The sequence below is a fragment of the Bos grunniens genome, chromosome 2, assembly GCF_055505025.1.
Source record: "Bos grunniens cultivar Pamir isolate PY7600 chromosome 2, Bosgru_T2T1.0, whole genome shotgun sequence".
NCBI lineage: Eukaryota > Metazoa > Chordata > Mammalia > Artiodactyla > Bovidae > Bos > Bos grunniens.
In genome coordinates, this window is record NC_141166.1 from 76,593,902 (window position 1) to 76,611,315 (window position 17,414).

The 17,414-nt window shown below is 35.9% G+C and overlaps 1 protein-coding gene across 16 annotated transcripts in view; it reads left to right on the plus strand.

Moving 5' to 3' along the window:
* The window catches only part of THSD7B (thrombospondin type 1 domain containing 7B), a 1,262,144-nt gene that overhangs the window by 526,654 nt on the left and 718,076 nt on the right, over positions 1-17,414 (plus strand). For all 16 annotated transcript variants that reach the window (XM_086367910.1, XM_086367918.1, XM_086367926.1 and 13 more), the window contains one exon: positions 6,909-7,719. In XM_086367910.1, the coding sequence (XP_086224036.1) occupies positions 6,909-7,719 (811 nt within the window). The remainder of the gene's footprint in view (positions 1-6,908; positions 7,720-17,414) is intronic.

Here is a 17,414-nt window from a genome sequence, read left to right on the forward strand (position 1 = left end):
ATTTTGTGTTTTTTTGGTTTTAAATTTTTATTTTATGTTGGTATAGAGTTGATTTGCAATGTTATGTTACTTTCTGCTGTATAACAAAGTGATTCAGTTTCAGTTCATTTCAGTTGCTCAGTCATGTCCGACTCTTTGTGACCCCATGGACTGCAGCAGGCCAGGCTTCCCTGTCAATCACCAGCTCCCTGAGCTTACTCAAACTCATGTCCATCAAGTTGGTGATGCTGTCCAGCCATCTCATCCTCTATCGTCCCCTTCTCCTCCTGCCTTCAATCTTCCCCAGCATTAATGTCTTCTCAAATGAGTCAGTTCTTCACATGGGTGGCCAAAGTATTGGGAGTTTCAGCTTCAGCATCAATCCTTCCAATCAATATTCAGGACTGGTTTCCTTTAGGATGGACTTGTTGGATCTCTTTGCAGTTCAAGGGACTCTCAAGAGTCTTCTCCAACACCACAGTTCAAAAGCATCAATTCTTTGGTGCTCAGCTTTCTTTATAGTCCAACTCTCACATCTATACATGACTATTGGAAAAACCATAGCTTTGACTAGACGGACCTTTGTTGGCAAAGTAATGTCTCTGCTTTTGAATATGCTGTCTAGGTTTGTCATAGCTTTTCTTCCAAGGAGCAATCATCTTTCAATTTCATGGCTATAGTCACCATCTGCAGTGATTTTGGAGCCCCCAAAAAAGTTTGTCACTGTTTCTATTATTTCCCCATCTATTTGCCATGAATTGATGGGACCAGATGCCATGATCTTAGCTTTCTGAATGTTCAGTTTTAAGCCAACATTTTCACTCTCCTCTTTCACTTTTATCAAGAGGCTCTTTAGTTTTTTTTTTTTTTTCTCCTGCTTTCTGCCATAAGGGTGGAGTCATCTGCATATCTGCATATATATATGTGTGTGTATATATATATATATATATTCTTTTTTTCAGATTCTTTTCCCATATAGTTTATTACATAGTATTGAATAGCATTCTATATGCTTGGCAGTGGGTCCTTGTTGATTATCTGTTTTACACATAGTTGTGGGTATATGTTAATTCCAACCTCCTAATTTATCCTTTCTTCTACCTCCCTTTCCCCTTTGGTAACCATAGATTTGTTCTCTAAGTTGTGAGTCTGTTTCTGTTTTGCAAATCAGTTCATTTGTATCATTTTTAGATTCTACATATAATTGATGTTTGTCTTTCTTTGTCTGACTTCACTTAGTATGATAATTTCTAGGTCCATTCGTTTTGCTACAAATGGTATTATTTCACCATTTTCTTTGGCTAAGTATCAGATCAGATCAGTCAGATCAGTCGCTCAGTCGTGTCCGAGTCTTTGCGACCCCGTGAATCACAGCACGCCAGGCCTCCCTGTCCCTCACCTACTCCAGGAGTTCACTCAGACTCACGTCCATCGAGTCAGTGATGCCATCCAGCCATCTCATCCTCTGTCGTCCCCTTCTCCTCCTGCCCCCAATCCCTCCCAGCATCAGAGTCTTTTCCAATGAGTCAACTCTTCGCATGAGGTGGCCAAAGTACTGGAGTTTCAGCTTCAGCATCATTCCTTCCAAAGAAATCCCAGGGCTGATCTCCTTCAGAATGGACTGGTTGGCTAAGTATATTCCATTGTATATATGTACCACATCTTATTTATCCTTTCATCTGTTGATGGACATTTAGATTTTTTTCCATGTCTTGGCTATTGTAAATAGTGCTGCAAAGAACTTTGGGGTGCATATATATATTTGAATATGGTTTTCTACATATGTATGTCCAGGAATGGGATTTCTGGATCATATGGTAGTTCTATTTTTAGATTTTTAAGGAACCTCCAAACTCAAAATGGATTAAAGACCTAATTATATCACCAGATCAGAGAAGGTAATGGCAACCCACTCCAGTACTCTTGCCTGGAAAATCCAATGGACGAAAGAGCCTGGTAGGCTGCAGTCCGTGGGGTAGCTGAGTCAGATGTGACTGAGTGACTTCACTTTCACTTTTCACTTTCATTCATTGGAGAAGGAAATGGCAACCCACTCCAGTGTTCTTGCCTGGAGAATCCGAGGGACAGCAGAGCCTGGTGGGCTGCCATCTATGGGGTCGCACAGAGTCGGACATGACTGACGTGACTTAGCAGCAGCAGCAGCAGCATATGACCATGGTATAAAATTATGGAAAGCATAGTCAGAACACTCTTTGACATAAATCAGAGCAGTATCTTGTAGGGTACATCTCCTAGAGTAATGAAAATTTTGTTTTATTTGTGTTACTTGTAGCCTATTTCCAATTAAAAAAATATAAAATGATTATTGTTTGTACATAGATTTTTTATTTGTTTCTTTAGATTATTTATCTCAGATGTATGTTCTGAATATAACCGTATGTTTTATATATATATACGTCAAATTTAAAAGTGATATTCTTTTTTCTTCATGCAACTGCTCAAAATTTTAATCAGCTCTTCTATTTCTGCACTTGGACAAGGGATTTAAGATTTGTCATACTGCAGGTCACACTTTACTTCAATATGCATGTTTTTTGAAAAGGCAAAATCCCTCAGGGCTGTATGATTTTCACTATTGTGTGTGTTTTAAGTTCATAGCCAAACGCAACTGAATAAATCATGGGACACATTTTTCTCTCCATATCTGAAAAATGCAAATTGTTATAGGTCAATTGCTGAGAGGTCTTGTCATGTCTCAGATGTCTTGTTTACAATTTGTTTTTCATTTTTTCCAAGCATAGCCAATTCAAGTTACATTTACTTGTTATTCAGATTCTTTTCAGTTGTCTGCAAAGTTCGCTTTAACATGTGGAAAAACTATTCTCCCTCGACCATGCCTTCCTAAATGCGGTAACTTAAGTTTATAAACATGCGTGTGTCTTAGTATGCAAAAACTGCTGTCCTAAATTCCCAGGGTCAAGAGGGGGAAATCCTGCGCCGCCACAACCTTGATAACTTGTTCTACTCACATCCAAAGGAATATTAACAAATTGGAGAGATTGTAGCTAAGTGAAGAAACGCATTTGCCTTGTGATTTTAGGATCACACATAGCAGTGCACACTGTAGAAAGGGTCTTTTCAAATGTAGGGCAGGGGCCCACGCTTGGGGTCACACAGATCTGGAGTTTCATTCTAGTCTATCACACACTGGTTGTATAACTTGGGTGTGCATTGTAACTTCTAAGAGTTCCATTCCCCTCAACTGATACAATGAGCAAAGTAGCCCCACTTCATGGGATTGTTATAAGGAACAGAAGGAAAGAAGGCACTTATCAAGTCACCAGTGATATAAGATAAACCAACTGGCTCACTGTTTAAAAAAAAAAAAGCCTTCATTTGCCTTGATTTGTAGTGTGATGTAAATACTCCCACCATGGCTGATTTTAAATCATGAATGATTTAATGACCACCTGGTAAAATTCCTGAATATTTAACAAGAAAACAAATACAGTACAACACCACTAGGCTTTAACAAATGGTAGTAATTATTTCTTTCTATTTATTTGTTTTTAACTGGAGGATAATTGTTAATAATTATATTTTGTCTTCCATTGATCTAGAAAAAAATGTGGCTGTTTGTAAAATTCTATATAGATGGAGAAATGAAAGCAAAGGGAAGAATAGTAATTTATATAGTTTAAAATATTAATGATCTCAAATAATAAAAAAGCTACATTAACAGTTTTGAAAATGGGCAAAAACTTAGAAGAAAACAGAATGTTAATAATAAGAAAATGTGTTAATCAAATATTTTAAAATTAAGAATAAGGATCACTTTGTAAGAAGTTCTAGATTGATTAAATTTACTGTTAGCTTTTCAAGATTGTTTAGAAGAGGCTCCCTATTTTCATCTTACATTCTTTAATACACAGGAATAAATCCTAAGTATAAAGTTGTATATACTTGATACCTAAACAAATAGAAACTGACAGCCTATATTTTAAAACCCAGTGTTTTAGCAAAAAAAGCTTTGTTTTCATTTTAACTAATAAGTGTTTTAGATCATTCAAAACAGATTTTATTTAATTGAAGTGTAAGTGATTTACAATGTTGTGCTAATTTTGGGTGTTCAGCAAAATGATTTAGTTATATACACGTTATATACATTATATATAGTTATTATATATACTTATATATTATATGGACTTCCCAGGTGGTGCCAGGGTAAAGAATCTGGCTGCTAGTGCAGGAGACACAGAGACCTGGGTTTGATCCCTGGGTCAGGAAGATCCCCTAGAGTAGGGAATGGCAGTCCACTCCAATATTCTTGCTGGGAAATCCCATGAATAGAGGAGCCTCGTGGGCTACAATGCATAGGGTCACAAAGAGTCAGACATGACTAAGTGACTGAGCACATAATGCAGTATGTGTATATATAAACTGAACATATGTATATATAAACTGAATATATAATCAGTTATATATATATAAACTGTCATATAGTCAGTTACACATATAAACAGTTTTATATATGTGTTATATATAAATATATATATATATATGCTTTTTCAGATTCTTTTCCCTTGTTTGTTATTATAAAATACTGAGTACAGTGCCCTGTGCTATACAATAGGTCTTTATTGGTTGTCTACTTTATATATACTAGTATGTATATGTTGGGCTTTCCTGGTGGCTCAGGCAGTAAAGAATTTGCCTGTATATGTTAATCCCAAATTCCTGGATAGATCAAAAATTAAAATCTAATTTTAATGGATTAAATTATTAAATAATTTTAAATGATTAAAATCTAAAGATTTAAAAAGTTTCCTACAATCACATATTTTTTGAAATAGTAGCCGTGGATTTGGGTTTTGTAGTTTGTGTTTTTAATGATAGTAAATATTCGCATGCGGGGTCTGCGATGCTGGGCAGGGAGTGGCGTATTGAACCTGAATCTGTTCCAGAACATCTAGACACCTGGAGCCTGCAAATAACCATCATGTCACAGTGAGCATCTCAGTGTACAGAATACTAAGCTGTGGGTGATTCAGGAGGAAATAATCAGAATTAAAGATGATTGATTAGTCGACCTGTGCTGAACGCTGCACTTTCCATGCACACTGACTGTGCCTGAGGAGGCAGTGCTGGGACAGCTCACCCCGGAAAGAGTGTGGGAAACCAAAGGGCATTTTGGTGACTGTAAGCTGACTTCATTCTGTAAAACTCTGTTTCAACAAGAAATGGAGCACCACACTCGAGTGTGGGGGCACCAAAAGAAGATGAGAGTACATTTTATTCTCTTTCACAAAGTGACAGAAATCATCAGCACTGAAATTATCAACATGGTATTGCCTAGAATAGCAGGTCTGCACACCCAGGGCTCGGGGAAAGAACTGGTGGACTGGGTACATTACAACCTCAAAAGTATTGCCCTGCCACAGAGAGATCCTCATTGCAGCAAATGCAAATACCTGTTTCTCTGGGGAGGCACATGTCTCTTCCTAAATGCATGTTACTATACACATTTACTGCTCCTAGAAATGTACTAGATGTGCTTGAAAATGCATTCCAGGGACTAATTAAGTGACATGTTGGAGTTTGATCAGATTTGAGGAAAGAGAGAAAGACCTCACCTTCTTTCTCTTGTGGAAATTAAAAGATTTCTCGGGATGTGAGTTGCCTTTATGGTGATTCCAAAGCTAGGAAAGGGGCAAATATAACAGTGATAAGCTTCTTTTTTCAGGCTCTTATTAAATATTTAAGTAAAGAGAAAAGGAGGAAACTATTTTTTTCCCATTGACACAAAATGCGATTACTTGCTGTCTTTGTGGAAAGATCGATGATCAGCCTAATGGATGAGGCCAGCCAGTGTGTTTATAGTTAGGATGCAAAAAGAAAAGCGAGAAACGTCAATGGGTAGCGCTTTTATCTGTCCATTTCTTGAAATTTTCTCATAAAACTAATTCATTAATTAAAAGATTTGGCATATTACAAGCTAATGTTGGAAGTTATTGTTGTTTAGCTGCTAGGTCATGTCTGACTCTGCGACCTCATAGACTGTAGCCCACCAGACTTTTCTGTCCTTGCAATTTTCCAGGCCAGAATACTGGAGTGGGTTGCCATGCTTCCTCTTCCAGAGGATCTTCTTGACCCAGGGACCAAACCCACACATCCTATATCTCCTACATTGGAGGATTCTTCACCACTGTGCCACCAGGGATGCCCTTGGAAGCTTTACCCAGCCAGTATATTTCAGGGATTGTAGGGGCAGAATTTCCACAGACAGTTCAGTGCTGCTGTTTTTTAATTAACTTCACTTTTACCCCTGTATCACATTTTTCTTTTTCATTCTGTAAGTAAAAACCAAAACTGAGGACAGTATTTAGAAAGCAAATATATATTTAGGATGCTTTTGCAAGTTATTTTTTTAAATGTCTTTTTCTTCTGAGCGTATACTTAGGTTGTGAGCTGAAGAATTGGAAACATGAAAAATCCTAGTTTATTAAAATCCTGGATTTGGGGCTATTCTTTTAGATGAAACTCTGCCTAACTTGAAAGTATTAATATTGAGTTAGATATATAGGCTTTGAGACATAATAATTATAATGATACCAATCATTTATTACATGTATATTGTTACTTGGAATCACATTTTATTATTGATCCTCAGAAAAACTCTACAAGTCAGCACTTTAATTATCTGTTCCTGTAGGTGGGGAACTGAGACTTAGGCAGTTGAGGTAACTCATCCAAGTTGACATTGCTGTAAGAGATGGATTGCAGGTTTCAAGAAGGGCCAACTGATGTAGAGTAGAATCCACTTTCTTAACCACTAAGTTATTTTTTTTTTCTCGTATTTCACAATTTCACACTGCTTGTGTCTCAAGGTGTACAGATTGACCTGTTTCTGTGTGGATGGTGGCCTGGGATCTTGGAGTAATCGACCCCTTTGTCTTTTCTGCCCGCAGGCCCCTGGGGAAGGTGTACAGGAAATTGTGGGCCAGGCGGAAGCCAGAGTCGTGCCCTGTGGTGTTTCCACTCTGAGGGGTGGACGAGCCACCTGTCTAACTGTGATGAGCACAACAGACCTCCGAAGGAAAGAAGCTGCTTCCGAGTCTGTGACTGGCACAGAGACCTCTTCCAGTGGGAGGTTTCCGACTGGCACCACTGTGTACTCGCTCCTCCTGCCCTGGGCCCCGCCAGGCCTCGGGCTGCAGCGTGTGTGACCGCCCAGCACGGGTTGCAGCATCGGACGGTGCACTGTGTTCAGAAGCTGAACAGAACCATGGTTGTGAATGAGATATGTGAACACTTTGCCCCTCAGCCCCCCACGGAACAAGCGTGCCTCATCCCTTGCCCACGGGATTGTGTGGTGTCTGAGTTCTCGCCGTGGTCTACGTGTAGCAATGGGTGTGGGAAGCAGTTACAGCACAGAACTCGCTCAGCTATTGCCCTCCCTCTCTATGGAGGGTCACAGTGTCCTAACTTGACTGAGTCAAGAGCCTGTGATGCTCCCATTTCTTGTCCTCTTGGGGCAGAGGAATATACGTTTAGCCTTAAAGTTGGACCATGGAGTAAATGTAGACTGCCTCCTCTCAAAGAACTTAACCTAAGTGGAAGAACCGTTCTGGATTTTAGCTCTGAGTCGAAGGAGTTGGTCACTTTCAGACATCACAGTTACAAGGCGCATCACCATTCCAAGTCCTGGGACATAGAGATAGGTTTTCAAACCCGCCAGGTTTGGTGTACAAGGAGTGATGGAAGAAATGCTGTGTTAAGGTAGGAGGTCTGTGGTGTTTATATCATGGTTCACCTAAATATTTTACAGTGTAATTTTATAAAAAATTTCTTCATGGTTTTCTACAATGGGAAAATTGTAATCAGGTTTGGGATTTGAGTTTTTAAAAGTTGCTCTAGAAAAGCTTTCAGTGTCAAGTATAAACATTTTTTAGTCTAGACCAGAAGTACACTGAACTCCAGAGTAATTAATAGTGTGACTGTATAGGACAAGTCATCCATTTTCACATTTTATCAATATATCAGTCAGCTAAAAATATAGATCTTGTACCCTAAGTCCTCATCAAGAGATGACCGGATAAAGAAGGTGTGACAGTAGACTACAGCTCAGCCATAAAAAAGAATGAAATTCTGGCATTTGTAGCAACATGGATGGTCTCAGAGGGCAATATACGAAGTGAGATAAGTCAGAGAAAGACAAATATGGTATGATAGCATTTGTATGTGGAACCTAAAAAAATACAACAAACTAGGGAATAAAACAAAAAAGAAGCAGACTCATATTTGGAAGACAAACGAGTGAGGTTACCAGTGGGGAAAGGGAAAAGGCTAGGGTAATATAGTACTGGGGGAAAAAGGGTTATTATGGGATTACATGAAATCATATGTGTAAAATTTTAAAAATTGTAAAGCACTATTGAATTTAAAGACTCTTTCCTTCCATAAAAATGTTTTTTTTTGTTATTACAGTAATAAAAATACTAAGTGATTTATTATAATGACAAAATTTAAATTATTCTCAAATTTAGGATATAAGCTATATAAATATTTTTCATTTAAACTGATTTTTGTTTGTTTACTTTGTTTTGAGGAGTAAGCAGATTCTCTTATTTCTGGGTTGTAGATATTTTATAGTAGTAATAATACCAATAAGGTAATCCAAGAATGTTTTCTTTGGCATTGATTTGATGGAAACATTATCTTGCACAGCAATAATTAGAAAGACAGATTTTAGAGGGAATGGACTAAAACTTGTAAAAGCAATAGTTTAGGCTACAAAATTATTTGTAATTGTTTACTTTACACTGTATTATAGTGTCGTGACATAAACCATAAAAGTGTATTAAAAGTAGTATCTGTTTACTTTTCCCTCAGAAGTTCTTAAGTGTAATCCCTGGTATATTGCTAAATTTCTTCCAAATTAAGATGGCTTTCAATAGTTGGAATTATCAACAATGAAACACTCATGGATGGAATTAATCATTATCATCAGTTGCTCATTTCTGAGGATCCACAGCTGGCACAAAGGACTATCTCAGAACAAAGTAGTGTGATGATTGTTTTTTTATTTTTTCTCCCATTCTGCTTTACAAATATTTTGTCTTTGATGCTTCATTCTGATTTATGCCATATAACTTGGCAAGTCCATTGAAGAGTGATTTTCTGCCTTTTATTCCCTGCTTCTGTGAAACAAAAGATTAAGCAGATGATTGGGGTGATTATTGTCTCAGTATGTATGTGGGATCTGTACAAACATTGTTTGTTAATATTCTCTACTGGAATATTACACAGAATGTTTTCGGCCTATAGCTGGCTTTTTTTTTTAAACTAAAAAATGTTGGCTTTTTTCTGTTTTTAAATTAATTTCTGTTTAAATTCATAGACTTTATTTTTTAGAGTGATTTTGGGTTTACAGAAAATTTGAATAGCAAATCTAGAGCTCCTATGTATCTCCTCATCATTCTCTCTCCACACATATACTGTTTCATACACACACCTTGCATTAGTGTAGTTGTTTGGTACATTTGAATACAACGGATGAACCGATACTGATACATTACTGAAACTCATAGTTTACATTAGAGTTCACTCTTTGTGCTGCACGTTCTGTGAACTTGGACAAATGTATAATGGCATGTATCCAGCAGTACTATATAATACACAAAAGTTTAACTACTCTAAGAATCTTCTCTACTGTCTCTACTAATTCCACCTTTCCTCTCCCTAAACCCTTGGCAACCAGTGATCATTTTACTATCACCTGCAAGTTTCAGCAATTATAAATAAAGTTGCTGTAAACATTAGGTGCCAATTTTTATGTGAATATAATTTTCAGCTGATTTGCTTAAATACCAGTGGGCACTGTTCTTGCTATGATGATGAATTTATGTTTAGTTTTGTAAGAAACTGCCAAAATCTCTTAAAAAGTGACTGAGTCATGAAAGCACCTTTTGCTTCACACCCTAGCCAACATTTGATGTTATTAGTGTTTTAGATTTTAGCTATTTTAATAAGTGTGTAGTAGTATCTTGTTGTCTTAATTTGCAGTCACTTCATATCATATGATGTTTAGCATCTTTTCACATGCTTACTTTCCATCTGTTTTTCTCCTTTGGTGAGGTGTCTATTCAGATCTCTTGTCTGTTTTATTTTTCTTATTGTTGTGAGTTTAGAGTTCTTTGTATATTTTGGATACCAGCCCTTATCAGATACATGTTTTGAAAGTAGTTTCTTCTAGTTTTTGATCTGTCTTTTCATTTTCTTAACAGTGTCTTTCACAGAAAAGTTATTCTTTATCTTAATGAATTCCAGTTTATCAATATTTCTTCCATGGGTTGTTCTTTGGCATTATATCTGAGAAAACATTACCAAACCCAAAGTCAACTAGATTTTCTTCTATGTTATCTTCCAGGAGTGTTACAGTTCTGCATTTTACTCTATTTTGAGTCAATTTTTATGAAAGTCTTGTGTTCTGTATCTGGATTTTTCTACTTATGGATGTTCAGTTGTCCTAGCACCATTTGTTAAAAAGACTGACTTTTCTTCATTGAACTGCCATTCCTTCTTTATTGAAGATCAGTTGACTATATTTGTGTGGATGTGTTTCTGGGCCCTGTATCATTATTCCATTCTTGTATTTTATCTATTCTTTCCCGATAGCACACTGTCTTAAATGCTAATCTTTATAGTAAGTCTTTTTTTTTTTTCACATAGTAAGTCTTCAAGTTGAATGTCAGTTCTCTGAGTTTGTTTATATTTAATTATTGTGTTGACTTTTTGGAATTCTCGCTTTTCCATATAAACTTTAGAATCAGTTTGTATTTACAAAACAATTTGCTAGGATTTTTATTGGAAATGCTTGTAATGTATATATCAACTTGGGAGGAACTAACATCTTGATAATATTGCATTTAGTCATGTACATGGAATGTTTCTCCATATATTTAAAACTTCTTTGATTTCTTTAATCAGTTTTGTACTTTTCCTCATATAGATCTTATATATATATATATATATATATATATATATATATATATATATAGTTCGACTGGTACTTTAGTATTTTATATATTATTGGTTCTAATGTAAATGTATTGTGTTTTTACTTTCAAATTCTAATTATTCATTGCTTTTATATAATAAAGCAGTTGACTTTTTATATTAACCTTATATCCTGCACCTTGTTATAATGTATTTGTTCCAGGAGGGTTTTTTTCCATTTTTGTTATTATTGCCATTGTTGATCCTTTGGAGTTATCTATGTAGACATGTGTATAATTTTCAAAAAAGACAGTTTTATATCTTTCTTTCCAATGTGACATATTTTATTTGATTTTTTTGCTTATTGCATTATCTAGGACCTCCAGTATGTTCTCAAATAGGAGTAGTGAGAAGGGACATTCTTACCTTACTCCTAATCTTAGTACAGCATCTGGTTTCTCACCATTAAGTGTGATGCTAACTACAGGTTTTTTTGTTGATATTCTTTAGCAAGGTGAAAAACTCTTCCTATATTCCAAGTTTGCTGAGAATTTTTAATCATACATAAGTGTTGGGTTTTGTCAAGTACCTTTTGTGCATATACAGGTATAATTATATGATTTTTTTTTTTTTACTTAGTCTGTTGATAGGATAGATTACATTGATTGATTGTCATATGTCAAACCTATATTGTATACCCAGAATAAATCATACTTGGCTATGATGTATTAGTATTTTTATATGTTGTTGGGTATTATTTGCTGCTATTGTATTGAGAATTTTTGCATATATGTTCATGAGAAATATTAGTCTTCTTTTTTTATAATGTTATTGTCTAGTTTTGGTAATAGGATAGTGCTGGCCTCATACAATGAATTGAGAAATCATGTCCTCTGCTTTGAGAAGTAAGTTGTCAAAAATTGATAGTATTTTTTTCCTTCTGGGGTCACAAAGATCCCATGACTGAGCAACTAACACTTTCTTTACATTTTTGGTAGAATTCAACCCATCTGGGCCTGATGCTTTCTGCTTTGGTAGGTTATTAGTTATTGATTAAGTTTCTTTAATATATATATAGATCTATTCAGATTATAGATTTCTTCTTGTGTGAGTTTTAGCAGATTGTGTGTTTTAAGGACTTGGTCCATTCACCTAAGTTAGGAAATTTGGGGGTATAAGCTTGTTCATAGTATTGTTTTATTATCCTCCCGTAGCCATGGGGAATTTCAGTGGTAGTCAGAACCTCTCTCTCTTTCACTCACTCACTCTCTCCTCCTTCTGTTCTTCCTTTGCTCTTAGTTAACCCATCTAGAGGTTTATGAATTGTATTGACTTCTTCAAAGGAACGGCTTTTGGTTTCAGTTATGTTCACTATTGATTTTCAGTTTCTCATTATGTTGATTTCAACTCTAATTTTCAGTATTTTCATTCTGCTTATTTGAATTTAATTTAATTTTCTAATATTCTAAGGTAGGAGTTTAGTTTATTGATTTTAGATAATTCTTCTTTTCTAATATGTGAATTCAGTGCTGTAAATTTCCCTCTAAGTGCTGCTTTTACTGCATTCCACAAATTTTAAAAAGCTCTATTTTCATTTTTATTTAGTTCAAAATAATGTTTAATTTCTTTTTAGATTTCTTCTTTGCTCATGTATTATTTAGAGATGTTCTATTTAATCCTCAAGTATTTGAGTGTTCCACAACCATCTTTCTGTTTTTGATTTGTAGTTTAAGTGCATTGTGTCATGAGGGCATACTTTGTATGATTTCTTTTTGATTTGTTAATGTTGTGTTTTATGGCCCAGAAATATGGTTTGTTTTGGGGAATGCTCTTTATAAGCTTGAGAAGAATGTGCATTCTGCTATTGTTAGATGAAATATTCTATAGAAATGTCAATCATATTCAATTGATTGGTGATGCTGTTCAGTTCTGCTGTGGTCTTACTAATTATCTGCTTACTGTATCTGTATGTTACTGACTCCTGGAGTCAGCAATTCTGGGAGTTGGTGATGGACAGGAAGGCCTGGTGTGGTGCAATTCGTGGGGTCGCAAAGAGTCAGACACGACTGAGCGACTGAACTGAACTGAACTGATGTTACTGACAAGAGGGGTGTTGAAGTCTTCAACTATAATAACGGATTCATCGATCTTTCTTTGCCGTTCTATTAGTTTTTGTCTCATGTCTTTTGATGCTGTTGTTAGGTACATGCATAACAAGGATTTTTATGCCTTGTTGGAGAATTCACCCCATTAGAGTTTTGCAATGCCCCTCTTTATTCCTGATAATTTTCTGTGCTTTCAAATCTGCTTTCTCTGGAATTAATATACTATTCCAGCTTCCTTTGATTACTGTTAATATGATATTTTTTCTCTATGACTTTACTATTTAATCTGTCTGTATCTTTTTACTTAAAATAAGTTTCTTATAGGCAACATATAGTTGTATTTATTTATCTACTCTGAGAGTCTCAGTCCTTTAATTGCTATATTTATATCATTGATATTTAAAATGATTATTGTTATAATTGGATTAATAGCTACCACATTCATTGTTGTTTTCTGTTCACTGCTGCTGTTGTTCTTTGTTCTGCTTTTTTTGTTTTCCCATTTCTCTATTTTTAATTAATATTTTATAATATGCCATGTCTCTTTTAGTATCAATTTATATTTTTTGAAATCTTTTTCAGTGGTCGCCCTATGGTTTGCCATGGAAATTTATAACTAATCCAAGTCACTTTCAAATAGCAGTATAACATGTCACATAGTGAAATGCATTATAGAGTATTCCCCATCCATTTTCCCCATCCCTTCAGATACTGTTGTCATTAATTTCACTTACCCATAACCTATAATCACCAAATATGTTGTTACAGTAATTTTGAACAAATTATCTTTTCTCAATTAAGAAGAAATAAAATATTTTATTTTATCTTCATTTATTCCAATAGTTCTTTATGTAGATCCAAGTTTCTGAGTATCAACAAAATCAGTAAACAAGATATAATAAGGAATAGAGGAGAGTTTTACTCAAGCCAAACTGAGGACCATAGCGTGGGAGACACAGATTTGAGAAATACTTGAATTGTATTCTACCAGACTACAAAATGGAGGAGATATGTATAAATGAAACCACAAAATCGCATAATTTATTTGTCAAGAATTGGGGTTGGAGCTGTCAAGAAGTGAGGGTGCTTGATAAGCAAGTTTTCGTAATTACCAGGGGGAAACTTGAGACTGCACCTGGCAGCTGCTAGCAGATATTTTTTTTTTAAATGGTGGGTGGTCTTAAGTTTGATATATTTCAGAAAACTCATGTTTTCATTGATGCAGGAACGTAGCTGAAAACACGTTCGTAATGGCCACCTGGCTCCAGCTTGGATGCCTGAGCCATAGTTACTTCATTTTTATTTTTAAAGTATGGTCATGAGCTATATTATTTTCATTTCTCCGAAAAGCTTCTTTTAACATTTCTTGCAAGGCAAGTCTCCTGGTGACACATTTCCTGAATTTTTGTTTGAGAAAGTCTTTATTTCTCAACTTTTGAAAGATAATTTCACTAGATATCAAATTTCGGTGGTGGTATTTTTCCTTTCAACACTTCACTCTCATTTTGCTGAAATGGTTTCTGAAAGAAATCTGATGTAGTATTATCCTTGTTCCTCTCTAGGCATTACTCCAACACCCCCATTTCCATACCCAGCTTCTTTCAAGAATTTTCTCTTTGTATTTGATTTTCTGCAATTTGAATATAGAATACCCATGTAGTATTGTTGGTTTTGTTTTGTTTTTGTTTGTCATATGCTATCTGTTCCCTGAGTATCCGGGTTATGTGGTTTGGTTGTTTGTCATTAATTTTTGGAAAAAGTATCACTGATAGTCACTTCAAATAATTTTTCTGTTCCTTTCTATTTTTTTTCCTTCTAGTATCCCCATTAAATGAATGTTACTCCATTTGTAATTGTCTTACAGTTCTTGGATATTCTGTCTTTTTCACTCTTCTGTTTTCTTTACATTTTAGTTTTTGGAGTTTCTATTGATGTTTTTCAAACTCAGTGATTCTTTCCTTACCTTTGTCCAGTTTATTGATGAGTCCATCAAAGGGCATTCTATGAAGAAGGGCATTTCTGTTTCAGTCTTTGATACCTATCAGTTCATTTTGATTCTTCCATTGAATTTACATCCCTATGCTTGTAATGCCCATCTTTGGTTGCACTTTGTCTATTTGTTTTACTTTAGAGACTTTAGCATATTAATCATAGTTGTCTTAAATTCCCATAGTTGTGATAATGCCAAAATTTCACTCTATCTGAGTCTGAATGGGGTGCTTCCTATGTCTTTTAGACTGTATTTTATATTTTAGTACACCTTTTGTTTCCTTTCTTTTGTGGAAAGCTAGACTTAATGTACTGAGTGTAAGGAATGGAGATAACTAGATTTTTAGTGTGAAGTTTTATACTTACCTAGCTAGGAGTTAGGTCGTGTTTGCTGATGCTCTAGGTGTTAAAGTCTAAAATTTTCCTCTGGTGTCCTTGTTTTTCCTCTTCCTTCTTTTTCTAGGGGAGATTCCTTAGATAAATCTCCCTAAATCTAGGACATGCAATTCTTTCTGTTTTAATCTCCTTTTATTATGCAAGAGACTTATTGATGATATGTCAGATTTTGAGGAGAGGAGGAGTGTTTTCTAGTCCTGTGATTATATCTCAATCTTTTGTTGAACTTGTATCCCGGCAACATGGTCTTCACAAACATTCCTCAATCCTTCTTCCAGAGGTAGAACAGGAAGGCTAGAGGGTAGAGTTGAGTGTTTTCCTTCCAATAGGCTAATTAGGCTTGGTAAAATCCCAGCTGGTTAGGCTTTGGTAAAATAGTTTCCTTTGAGGACAGGCTTTTAAAAAAAATTCTCTGGGTGTATTTCAAAATGGCTAGGATTCCCATTTCCTGCTGGGAGCATGAAGAGATTTTTATCTTCACTATGATAACCTGGTAGGACTTCTGGAAGTGAAACTTATGAAAATGTAGATAGAATATCTACTAGGACTCTCCCCAAGTGCCCCAGAGATTTTAACTGAAAAGCTTGTCCATACTCAACCACCAGAAATTTGTCAATTTCAGTTCAAGTTTTCCTACCCTGGTACTGACTCCAGTGGCAGTTTCTGCTTCTGGTCTCCTTTTCCAATAGTAATTTGTGGTACCCTGTATCTGTCTTTGTCTCTTCAATGTTTGGAGCTGTCATCTGCCCTGTGACTACAATTTTCTGATGGATCTAAGATTTTTAGTTTGTCCAGTCCTGTTGTGAGGACTGAAGTGATGCCTTCCAAGCTGTTTACATGCTGAAATGGGAGCCAGAAGTCACCCTGTTCTCTTTTGAGTGTGTGTGTGCTCTGTCAATCAGTCGTGTCCAACTCTTGTGGCCCCAGGGACTGTAACCCACCAGGCTCCTGTGCCCATGAAGTTTTCCAGTCAAGAATACTAGAGTGGGGTGCCATTTCCTACTCCAGGGGATCTTCCTGATCCTGGGATCAAACCATATCTCTTGTATCTCCTGCATTGGCAGGCAAATTCTTTACCAATAGTGCCACCTGGGAAGCCCTCTCTTTTGAGTACTATGCAGTGTATCAGACTGAAGCAACCTTTTTAAAACCATTATTCCATGAAATTGATTGTATTCATTCCATTTAGTCATTGAAGCATTATAAATTGACTCACAGACTAGGGAAATATGGTGTTACTTGACTTACTAGGAAAATACAGAGTTCAGTGGGGACATTTCTGTTTTCTCTCTCTCTCTGTAATCAACAGAAATATCCTGGAGAGCTGTGTGGTTGAGTTATTGACAATATTGTCTTATTTGTATCAAAGGTGTATCAATCCTGATCCACAGGATTTTTGCCAAAAAGGCTCAAATCTATTTCTAAAAAGCATACATTTTTCTTTCTGTGGGTCTGGTTCATTTAAGAAAATATCATCATTTAAATGTGACGGTTGACCTCTGGGATGAACTTTGTTTCCCTTAATAGGTACAAGTTTTCCTTAAGTACAGATACCTTTCACTCTTTTGTTCCACCTTTAGATGAGTTTTATTTTGGTGTTCTCTGTGATACTGTTGGGACAAATGTCATTTTGCTTCCCCTGTTTTGATTATGGCAATGTCTGGTTGTCCTGGCATTTAGAATAGGAGGACCTCATCTTTACTTCCATAATGCATGCTCCTGCTTGTGCCTTGCTGGAATGTCATTTTCTTCATCTAGGACAACACAGAGCTTTAAGTAATGTCCTTTAGTAGCTCTCTCATTGATTTCTTTAACTTTTGATAATCACATCAAGCAATTTTCTCTTCAAAGTTACGTGTGCAATGTGACAGGCAGTTGTATTACTCATGGTGCCACTCTGCTCCCTCCTCATTGATTTGCCTCTTGGGTTTAAAGATCTTTTGTTTTTAACTGTCTCATTATATATCCTGTTTTGCCTTTTAGTTT